The 12365-nt window shown below is 40.6% G+C and overlaps 1 protein-coding gene across 1 annotated transcript in view; it reads right to left on the reverse strand.

Moving 5' to 3' along the window:
- Window positions 1-1700: 1700 nt before the first annotated feature.
- The window catches only part of LOC126281850 (conserved oligomeric Golgi complex subunit 3), a 111050-nt gene continuing 100385 nt past the window's right edge, over window positions 1701-12365 (reverse strand). Inside the window, exons 14-15 of the mRNA XM_049981110.1 lie at window positions 10532-10732; window positions 1701-3568 (exon numbers count right to left, since the gene is read on the reverse strand). Coding sequence (XP_049837067.1) covers window positions 3389-3568; window positions 10532-10732 — 381 coding nt within the window. The 3' untranslated portion in view covers window positions 1701-3388. The remainder of the gene's footprint in view (window positions 3569-10531; window positions 10733-12365) is intronic.

The raw sequence follows: 12365 nt of genomic DNA on the forward strand, positions 1-12365 counted from the left end.
CAAAGAAATACAGTAAGCATTAATAATTGTACCGTATATAAGACTAACAATGATTATTTGGGATAAATGAATCTTGTGTACTTTGACACGTCCCACATCATTACGAAAGAATCGTGTTCATGATCCATGGAACAAGTAATATAACTAACTAACTAACTAACTGACCTTTCCTCCAGATCGACAAGAAGGGTAAGTGGGGAATTTGAATCACTGTTGGATACTAAGCACTATCTGCATAAACAAAATCTTTGAAGTTGCCACTGGAAACTAACAATGGAAGGCGACACATCAAACACTTGAAACCAAATGTATGGAGAGGTGTCTGCTCTGCACACTATCAATGTCACTTCCCTGTAAATCTCTGCCTTTGTGCACAACAACTGTTCAAATATCTATCCAACACACACACACACACACACACACACACACACACACACACACACACACACACACACACACACTAGACACTCACACAAATGGAACTCTCACATAAATTACTGCTGTCTAAGACAACTGTAGCCACACTGCGAGCAGCAGCACCAATGCATGATGGGAGTGGCGACTGGGTGGGTGTGAGGAGGAGGCTGGGGCAGGGAGGGAGGGAGGGAGAGAGAGAGAGTGTACGGCAAGGGTGGCGGATAGTTCAGTGCTGCTAGGGACTGCACGGGGACAAGGTGGAGAGGGTAGAGCAGCTATGTGCAGTCGGGAAGTTAGACAAACAGCAAGGGAGAGTTGGGGAGAGGGGGTAGTGGAAAACAAGAGAAGTAAAAGGACTGGGTGCGATGATGGAATGAGGGCTGTGTAGCACTGGAGTGGGAACAGGGAGGCATCATCGCACCCAGTCTTTTTACTTCTCTCCTTTTCTGCTACACCCTCTCCCGACCTCTCACTTGCCGTCCACCTAACCTCCCGATTGCACATAGCTGTCCTACCCTCTGCACCTTGTCCCAGTGCGCTCCCTAGCAGCACTGAACTATCCGCCACCCCTGCCCTACTATCCCTCCCCCTCCCCACTCCAGCCTCCTCCTCACCCCCACCCAGTCGCAACTCTCATCACGCACTGGCGCCGCTGCTTGCAGTATGGCTACAGTTGCCTTAGACTGCAGTAATTGCGTTTGCATAAAAGTGTGTGTCTGTTGTCTATTTCTGATGAAGGCCTTATGAGCTGAAAGCTTTATGTGGAACAGTCTTTTTGTTGTGCCTATCTGTGACTCAGCATTTCATGTACTACCAAATTTGATGTATAACTTTTTCCTTTTTTACACAGCTCAAATATCTGATTTTTCACATTTACTGATAACCAGCAGGAATGATCAATATTTCATAACCTGCCTTTGCTCTTACATGCAACCCACTTTCAGCTCTGTAGTGCATCATTTGATCACTGTGGAGTTTTAGCATTGGACTACTGCAACACAGGCACACCAAAAATAAATTAGTGTATCTACAGGTTGGCCCCCTTCTATCTGCTGGTTTTAATGGCTTTGTCAAAATTTCACTTTTACTCTTTGATGATGATTAAGGGAAGAATGAATGTTGGCATAGCATTGTCTATCATGGGAAATAGAACTAAGTACTGCATACTAACTAATTCACTATTGTTTCAAGCAAATGATCTTGTTTACGAGTGAGGTAGCGTTTTAAACAATGACCTTGAAGGGTGATAGAACGAAGATCATTTAATGTAATGCAATGTAACATGATATTTTAAAACAATGTTTATTCAGTTTTAGCTTTTTGAGGTGGGATATTTACCTTTTAAGTTATGTGAGTTAGGAAAGTTACCTTCTTAACCAAACAGAAATTTTATTCAGATCACACAATATACTCTATACAAAGTAAAAGTAATGGCATTAATCCTGTGGAAAAGCCAAACTCTTCGCAACATCCATTCTCTGTGATTTGGAAAAGCCACTGGCTAGTTACAGTGCAATGGAAAGATGCAGTTACAAGTTGGGGCTTTCACTCATTGCTGAGATGAGCTCAGAACTCTCCCCAATAGGCAGGTATCTGCATTTTAAGTCTTAATCTGGCACACAGTATCAGTCTACACAAAACGCTCTACAAGGACACTAACTTTATTTCTGAAAATCATTTCTTTTTTATTATCACTGTACAAATTAAATATTTTTTCCATTCACACAGCACCACAGTATTTAAAGTACAGTAACTTACATAAGGCAACTTTACACAGAGCATCCTGGTCAAAAAATGTTAAGGCAAACATACAAACATATTCTTACTAAGATACTGAAGAGCAGCTGGCAGTGACATAGCAGCAAAAACTTGTGTATTGGAAGTGCCAACTTTTCATTAAAGTCTACATGATTTGTAAGTTCGCAAGAGCTACATTAACCATCGGGGAAAAAATATATTTTTGTAAAACCTAATACAGACAACTCTGTCTTTTACATAATTGAGAGATTACAGACATCCCCGTGTCAGAAATCTCATTATGTTTACTGATTTTAAATTAAACATATAACTGTTGTATGATTCCTTCAGTTTGAAAGATTTCATCAAATATTGTTCTCATATGCGAATGTGTACATTCATCCCTCTCCCTTAAACATATTGAAATTTCAATTTCTTGTTACACCGTGAAACAGTTGCTTTTATTATGTTAATGCTCTCACAATATGTATTGACTAGTTATTTCCATTTATTTGTGTTGACACTTGTTTTACATAGTGGAAAACCAAATCTATGAGTAAAGACATAATATAAACTGCCTCTTATGTTGTTTACAAGCACGGAATCTGTACTGTCTTGAACGAGTAAGTCACAAGTAGCAATTTTTGCCCCGAGTAAATCCATTTTTATTGTGGTGTGAGATCAGTAAATAAAAGTAGCCGTATCACATTTCTGATCTTCTGACAAGGAATTATAGAATTCAAACACGGCATTTGTTCTATCCGGCATAATCTATTGATGGTGATTGATCCTATTCATGTTTTGTTTATGTGATACAAAAGCTGCCAAGTGTTATATAATTCCTTTTACATCACCTTTTCTTGTACTTGACACAACAGTCCAGACTAAACTGCTGTTTTAAGAACTGGCAAGATTGTGTAAGACTGCATGCATAAGAATTTATCAACTGGTATGAAATAAGTATAATTTAATTTACTTTCCAAATTCTTACGCCATTTACTTTTAGTCAATACTGATAATATGCTCAGAATACTAATTACATGTCAACTTATATTTTAAATACAAACAGGTGATATTATATCTTAGGTAATAAAAGCACAGCCAGGAAGAATGTTGGATCTTTAGTTTCATGTGTATTAATTCTCATTAGATATAACTTTTGAGATCACCAACATTCACTAGCAAAAAAGATAAATTTGGCTTATATAAGAGTAAATGAAAGCAGCTATCACCACTACGTTGTTGCGTCAAGCTGCTCCTCACGAACTGAATCTCCAGGCATCAATGATGCTGATGAAAGGAGGACAGCTGCCTGTTCTGGTGTAGGACAAGCAATTACTAAGAGGTCTTCAGCCGAGTATCCGCCATTTGCAAGAATCTGCTCCAAGCGCGCCAGTAATGCTAACACATTGTTCTGAAATAATAAAAAAGTGCATATTATTACAACATTAGTGTGAAGAGTACCTTGTACAGAAATTCCAATGGTTTAACCCAGTTAGGGAGTAACACAAAAAATGACCAAAAAATCTCAGGACAGCAATGTGACATCTGTTTGCTTCATCTTTGGGGTCCAGTCCTACAGACAAATCAGGAAAACAGCTATGGGAACAAGAAGTACATTCCCAACCTCTTCCTATCTTGTCACAAATCACATGGAAGTCCTTAACTCCTAAAAGCCCCTCACTCAATTGTACAGGATGGGCCTATGGGCAGGCAGTGGGCGTTATGTAATGAATAGAATAATATTTAGACAAAGGCCATTTATTGGCAAAAGCTTGTTAAAAATGGGCCCCATAGCCAGGCCTAGGGAGGCGACAGTGAGCCAGAGCATAGAGTTTGACGAAACATAGTTTGCGAAGCTAACGAAAGTTGGCGTCTGCTAATCGGACCAGTCCGAGCGGCAGGCATGCTGGCTGCGAAAACTAAGTCCCTAGCGCCGCAGCACCGGGAGAAGCAGAGGATGTTCACTGCTACAGGGCACGCGTCCAAGATAGTGAGAAGACAAGAGTACAAGAGAGTGGGCTCGGTGATGGACGGCCGCGTATATTCGACGAACAACGCAGCTTCCTTCGCCCTGATTGGTCGGAACCAAGAAATCCATGGGAGTGGCGTTACCTCATCAGCACGTGCGGGAGGCGCGTGGCCAAGGTGTCCTTACACGGTGATGACTTCCTGTTGCTGAACCGTGGGGTGAAAGAATTTACAGGCAGCTAACACTGCCAGCTGTGGCTTGGCCATAATGGAAAAATGAAGTTACCGTTTGAAAGCTCATATAATAAAGTAAAATCCCCTACTGTCTGGCTCATCCTTTGCACAATACAGATTAGTGGAAATTTTTGTGGTCTCCTAGGCCAATACCCTCTCTATAACAAATATGCTAATCCTGCAAGCTTTCCCACATTAAAAGCTGCCCCGTGCATCCCTTTGTTACGACTTACTTCAGCCCACAGTGGGTGGAATGCTCGAAAATGTAGCAAAAATCTGAAGATAAGATTTTGTTGCAGGTGGATTGAAGGAATACAAATTTTTGTATTAAAGTGTACTTGACCAACAAACATGTTTTTCAGAGCTGTGTAGTAAAGTATTCAACTAATGTGTCTCAGAAGATATCAGTGTGAGGCAGAATGGGCAGTATTTTTGGATGTATTATGATGATTACTGCTTGTACGAGTACATGTCTGAACTACAGCAGACATAGTGTTCACTGCACAGGTATTGAGTGAAGTAACTTTGAAGTAAAATACAATAATGCAACGAGACATTCTTTTATCATCTGAACTGAATAAACAATTTGCAACTGTTCTTTATAAAATACTGATTATTGCTGATCGTCTTTATTTGAGATTACTGCAAATACAAATATGGTAACACTTCTTCAGCAATATTTATGATTAAGAAAATCGAACTGGGTGGCACTTGCGAATCTCCATTTTCAATGTTGGCGTTGCCAAATCTACTTACATTGTGTTCACAAGGAATTCATGTTTTTTTATTACTTTATTATTATGATTTTTCTGAACCCCCCTTTTTCTTTCTTTAATTTTTGAATTTTGCATCCTACCTTGTATCTTTCTTCCCCTTTTAATTAATTTTTATAATTCTCTCATCTTCTCAATGGCCCTTCTACCATTTTCAAGTGCAGAAATCACAGTGCTTGCTACTGCAGTACCTTTAAATCTCATCCTCTCTAAGGGCCTCTTTCAAACTTAGGCTGAGAGAAGAAAGTGTGCCTTTACTTAGTGGAGAGTAACTGCCACAAAATTCAGCCTTTGATGATCACTAGTGCATGCCACATTAGACTAGAAACAGAACTGCTGCATTATAATCAGTACTGGATCGACGCATTCAAAACAACCTATGGTCTACTCTTGGAAGCAGTGGAGAGGCTTCTTGATATTTGCTGCATGTTTCTGGTGGACTGAAAGTTGCAGAGAATGCAAACACTGCCTGCTACCACCACATCCCCCAATTTCTCAGAAATTAACTGAGCTATGTGAGCTCCACTGGATCTATTATTTGCCTCTTCAAACTAAAAATACTAAAAGTGTACTAAAAGTAGACTGCTCAATAGTAACTGCTTCCTCAACGTCAAGTTCACTGGACAAATCTGCACTTACTTTCAGCTACTCAATTCATTCAATACCCATCTACTTCTTTTGTTCTGATTTCAAAGTGGAACAGTCAGACTCCTCCTCTTCCTCTCATAATATATCAGCGTTTACAACAGACACAGGCAGTGACAATTGTGGAAACTCTCCAGTTTGTAAAGCTACTTTGGACTGAACTAGATCTGTATCATAAATGACTCATCAATTCTAACAGCCCAGCAATATAGAGGAACACAGCGATCATCATAAGAACATAATGCAAACAGTTAAACAGTTCCCAGAATGAAATTTTCACTCTGCAGCACTCTGCACTCCTACCAGTATCTCGTCTCCCCCAGGCTGTGGCTAAGCCATGTCTCCGCTATATCCTTTCTTTCAGGAGTGCTAGTTCTGCAAGGTTCGCAGGAGAGCTTCTGTAAAGTTTGGAAGGTAGGAGACGAGATACTGGCAGAAGTAAAGCTGTGAGTACCGGGCGTGAGTCGTGCTTCGGTAGCTCAGTTGGTAGAGCACATGCCCGCGAAAGGCAAAGGTCCTGAGTTCGAGTCTCAGTCGGGCACACAGTTTTAATCTGCCAGGAAGTTTCAGTTAAACAGTTGTTGACCTGCAGCATTATGGAACTTCAGCACACTTTCTCTGTTTCATTCACACCCTGAAAGCCTCCAACAAAATGAATATGTGGACCTATTTGCAAACATCCCTGATTTCAGCACATTCAACAACATCCCTGGACATGAAGTGAGGATATATGATGCACAAAAAGAAGACTTGGAAAGTACATGGAGGCGGAGGGTGTCAGTACCTCAATGTGATACCCCAGAAGATAATGTTTTATGAACTGAACATGCAGCAGGTGATACCTTTAGCACACGATAAAGATGCCTTTCTGTCACAGACGCTTTGCCGATCACCTACACAGGATTGTTGTTGGCCACTCGCCAACATGTTTGTGTGTCTCAGCATCAAAATGAATGTATTCTTTGTGTGTGTGTGTGTGTGTGTGTGTGTGTGTGGTATGGCATTCGGTTAGTGCCTTCGTGCAAGATACTACAACAAACAAACTTCCTATTAATGTCTTAATGTCATAAGATGCAGAAACTTACAAATTAATCTTTCTCTTTTGGAAAGATGTAACTACCAGCTACTATGTACTCTGTATGTACCAAAATTTAGTTGTTGTAATTATAAGATCACTAGATATGTAGTATAAGACTAACTTGTATGTAGACCAGATCCTAATAAAAGTAAACAAACAAACACAACAAATTCCTCTTTCTTTCCTGAAGAAGGAACCTACTGTTTCATAAGCTAAGTATAATGTTTTTATTTCAAGCGTTCCTGTCAGCAGTACTGCAAGTTGTGGCTCCTGAAGGCAAGTAGAGGTTAGTCCTATCTGTCTTTTATGATTTTTACAAACATCTAGCTACTATTGATTAAATAGTCTCAGAATATCAGCCGAATGGCAGCATCGTCTTGTCAAAATCCTTCAACCAGTTTCCTACTTGCAAAGTTCAGGGTCCTGTGGCGTCTGATCTTTTGCAGCCGCTCAACTCCACTCTCTCCTGCCGAGTGCATAACAGGCAAATCAATTGTGTGTCTGTGGAGGAGAGAGTCATGATTAATGGTGGAGACCACCTGACTGGAGGAGGGGGATGGCAGCAGGGGTATGAGCATCAAGTCGTGGTGTCGCTCGCTAATTCTGTTCGCTTCCACCACTGCTTTAGGACTGGAACTTCTTGGTGGATTTTCACTCTTGCCAGATCCCACTCAGAGCTTACTTGAAACCTGTTGTCCAAACCAACAAGAATGTTTTGTACTCTTATTTCCACTGTCTCTTTGAAGACAGATGGACAGGCAATGGAAGGACTCTACACCAAGCCCTGCCCCTTCTCCACCACTGACTGAGACACTCCCTTCAGGAGGCACAAATAACTTGCCTGGTCTGCAGTCCAGTGGCTACACAAGACAACCCAGCCTCAGGAATCAAACATTTTGCCTGAAGACTTGAATAGGCAACTCTCTGAAATGTTTGTACGAGATGATGCCCCAATTCAACTGATGTCCTGAAAAGATTTCAACAAAATTTGTCGAGAAAGTCTGCAGTTCCATATAAAACACTTATTTTACGATAAGATCACATTAATCACAAAAATACAGCACGAAGAGCTAGCAGTGCACTTATTGTGATATGCAGTAGACTTGGATACAATTGGCCTCGGAAAACTGACAGACCTGAAAATGTAGCACCTATTTCTGGCAGAATTCATATATAGAATTTTTTGTTATTAGATGTACAAATTTAAAAGGCTGTCACACTATGTAACTGAAGGTGAAGCCTTAGTGCTTTCAAACTGACTGTTAAACAATAAAAGACGAGATTGAGAAGCTCTTTGGCTGGAATGTTCCGTTTTGCAATTAAGCACTTCTTTCCCAGACATTCTCTGCTTTTCTTCTTTTGGCTCAATTTAAGCTTTCAATAAATGTTTGTTTCTGCTGAGAAGCAGCTGCATTTTCTCACCAGTGAACTGATTGCTCCTTTTATTTCAGGTGTAACTTGACATTTTTCTTTTCTCACTCAATTCATTAATTACAAAATCTGCAGCATATTAATTTTAACCTTTTGTGGGCACTTGTATCCTAACTGTACTTGACAAGAAGAGATAGAACTGACAAGAAACTCTGCACAGAAGTAGAACAGAAAATAATTCCAACAATGGAAATTCTGGTAGGAATATCAGCAATATAGGAAAAGACAGATTGCTACTTACTGTAAAGAAGACAAGTTAAGTTGCAGACACACACAATTAAAAGCCACTTACATAAAGCTTCCAGCTACAGCCTTCATCAGCAGAAGAGAAACGCACACCATTCATACACACAAGAAAGCACATCTCACGCACACAAGACTGCCAACTCCAGCATATCTGGCCAGAATGCAACTATCACATGAGATGCAAGCAGCAATCTGGATGGAACGAAAAGGGGAAGGGATAGTAGAGTACAGGTGGGAGGAGAGATGAACGCAGTCTGGTGGGGTGTGCAGGGACTAGAATGGCAACAGGCACAGCGTTAGGACTTGTGGGGCAGGGAGGAGGGGAAAAAAGGAGCACAAAAGGAGAGGAGAGGGGAAAGACTGGTGGATGAGTTGGCAGCGGTGGAAATGTAAGTGTCTTAATTGTCTGCATTTAAATGGGTCTTCTTCATGGTAAGTAGCAATCTGTCTTCTCCTACATTGTCGAAATTAATTCTATTCACACTTTAGTGGCAAAATTTCGGTGCTGTCAAAATATGTTGAAAGGTTTTGTTTTCTGATCGCTATGGAGCAGACTGCAGACATCATAAACTGTTGGTCATCTGAAAGCATAAATGAAAATGCGCGCACGCGCGCGCGCTCACACCCACCCACACACGCAAACACGCACACGCACACGCGCACACGCACACACACACACACACACACACACACACACACACACACACCACCACCACCAACAACAACAACAACACTAAGCTTTCGGCAACAACTACCACATAATTGCTTGCTGAAGTTGGCAATGCCGTAAATGTGATAGTTCAGGTTTGACCTCTACTGCTATTTCGTGCAAGCACAGTTCTAAACACCCGTCACCCAAAAATTGCTGTGTTAAAGTGTTTGTGTTTACCAACTTTTGAACTATATCTAGTAGACAAATGTATGGGTATATTTGGTCTAAGATGCTATGTTGCATTACATAGCATGTATCTTGTACAGACCAGACCATTCAACCATCCACAATTATGTGCCTCTCAATCATTGAGCACTATCTTTCCAAACTAGACTTCATTAGATGATGTGCAATACCAGTAACTGAAAACTGAATACACTTTTGACATAAATAAGCAGAAAATAAAGCTATTTCTAACTAACCCTGATAAAACAGTTAATCTGCATACAATTCACTATGAAATAGCATTTCTTAGGTAATTTCCTATTTTCACATTGAGACAGAATTCACATTTATCATAAAATCTGAATTTTTCAGGTCCCTATGAATGAGGGAAATGTTAAACATCAAAAGAACAAGATCCTGTCATTAATGCTGCAAATTCTTTAGTTAACAAGGGTGAAGAGATTCAAGTTTAAAGATTAGAATGACAGCACCAAAAACACATTTGTACAATACATTCACCAATATTGCACCAGTGACTTGAAAATTTTACTTCACGTGGATCAGAAACATCGAAAGTTCAATTCACCCCATTCATTTCTCTCAATTTTTCTGTTGTGATCTAGAGAAACAATGGGAAACTAAAATTGGAATGGCTAGATAGAGGTATGAATCCCCTCTCCTCAAATAAGAGTTCTGGACCACAATGCCACTCCATTCGGTCCCTGTTTGCTGACAGAAACCATGTTCATACAATGATATTATTTATGACCAAAATGTAATAAAATGAAACAAATAAGTTATAAATATGCTAGATCAAAAACTATCAATGTGAGTGGAATGATACTTATGTGCAAACAACAAGTCACATTTATACTTTGAAACCAAATGTTTTTCCTTGGCCACACACAAGCAACAAATGGTTGGGGGGAGATAATACACAATGTAGATGCTACAAAAATATGGAAAAAGTAAATAGCAAGAACTTCAACTTCTCTACTAGTTACCTAAATAATTTTGGAACACTTTTCTCTCTGGAAACAGAAATACGACCACATAATTATGTTCAGTGTTGGTCACATATGTTCTAAAATAATTTTAATAGTTAGTTATGCGACAGCATACCTTTATTGGCCTGAAAAGTATGAACTCAGTCTCCCGGTTTGCCAAGTAGAGCTGCATGCTGCGCTGGACATTTGGCAGTTTTGCTTTTATAAGTCTTTTTGTCTCAGCAACAATTTCACTAACTGCTGCTGGTTGTGCAAATGGTTGTTGTGAGAGTTTTACATTCTGTACTTCTGCACTCATGCTCGAGAATACTTGTGCCTGTAACAGAATGGTAAAATACACCACCAGCGTATGCTTAGAAAAATGCGTACAAAACACATTTTTATATAAAGTTGAATCGCACATTCACAATGTGTGTCAGGACTGGCAACCGCTGACATCATACTGTTGTAGTAACACATTGTGGCACCTGGCTACTGTGTCCAAGACACTTTGTTGAGAAACTCTGCGACTGAGCTGTAAAGACACACAAGTCCAATTTCTGCAGTTATGATGTAATACCCACACACTGCTTCATGTGGAGAAGAAGGGCACTAGTCCAGTTCCACCCCATGGCCAACTCAGACAGTGTTAAATGGACATTCACCCTTTTAACATGTCCTAAATTGGATACTGTGTGCATATTACAAGTATGGTAACAAGACCAAACTGCAAAAATTGGACTTATGACCAATTTCCTCTCAGGTATGGAACTGTTGATCTTGCTGGATTATGTAGTAGCAATTCTAAAATATGCAATGAGCACTATCAGATTATCTGATGACAGCCATGCAGTGGGGACATTTTACATATGCACTACAAAAATTAAAAGAATGCATGTACATTATGTGATCCAAAGTATCCGGACACCTGACTGAAAATGACATACAAGTTAGTGGCACTTTGCATCGGTAATACTGGAATTCAATATGGTGTTGGCCTACCCTGAGCCTGGATGACAGCTTCCAACCTCTCGGGCATACATTCAATCAGGTTCTGAAAGGTTTCTAGGGGTATGACAGCCCATTCTTCACAGAGTGCTGCACTGAGGAGAGGTATCAATGTCTGTCGGCGAGGCCTGGCACGAAGTCTGCGTTCCAAAAAATCTCAAAGGTGTTTCTCTAGGATTCAGGTGTGGACTCTGTGCAGCCTAGTCCATTACAGGGTTGTTATTGTCATGCAACCACTCCGCCACAGGCCATGCATTATGAACAGGTGCTCGATTGTGTTGAAAGATGCAATCGCCATCCCTGAATTGCTCTTCAACAGTCGGAAGCAAAAAGGTGCTTAAAACATCAATGTAGGCCTTTGCTGTGATAGTACCAAGCAAAACAACAATGGGTGCAAGGCCCCTCCATGAAAGACATGACAACGCCATAACACCACAACCTCTGAATTTTACTGTTGGTACTATACACGCCGGCAGATGATGTTCACTGGACATTCACCATACCCACACCCTGCCATCGGATCGCCACACTGTGTACCGTGACTTGTCACTCCACACAACGTTCTTCCACTTTTCAATTGTTCAACTCTTACGATCCTTACACCGTGCAAGGCATTGTTTGGCAATTACCAGCGTGATCTGTGTCTTATGAGCAGCCGCTCGAACATTAAATCCAAGTTTTCTCACCTCCCTCTGAACTGTCATAGTACTTGCAGTGGATCTTGATGCAGTTTGGAATTTCTGTGTTATGGTCTGTATAGATGTCTGCTCATTACACATTATGAGCCTCTTCAACTGTCGGCAGTCTGTCAGTCAACAGCCAAGACCGGCCTGTACACTTCTGTGTTGTAAATGTCTCTTCACCTCTCCACTTCTCTATCACACTGGAAACAGTGGACCTATGGATGTTTAAGAGTGTGGAAATCTTGCATACATATGTATGGCACAAGTGACCAATCACCT

Source organism: Schistocerca gregaria, chromosome 1, assembly GCF_023897955.1.
Source record: "Schistocerca gregaria isolate iqSchGreg1 chromosome 1, iqSchGreg1.2, whole genome shotgun sequence".
Classification (NCBI taxonomy): Eukaryota; Metazoa; Arthropoda; class Insecta; order Orthoptera; family Acrididae; genus Schistocerca; species Schistocerca gregaria.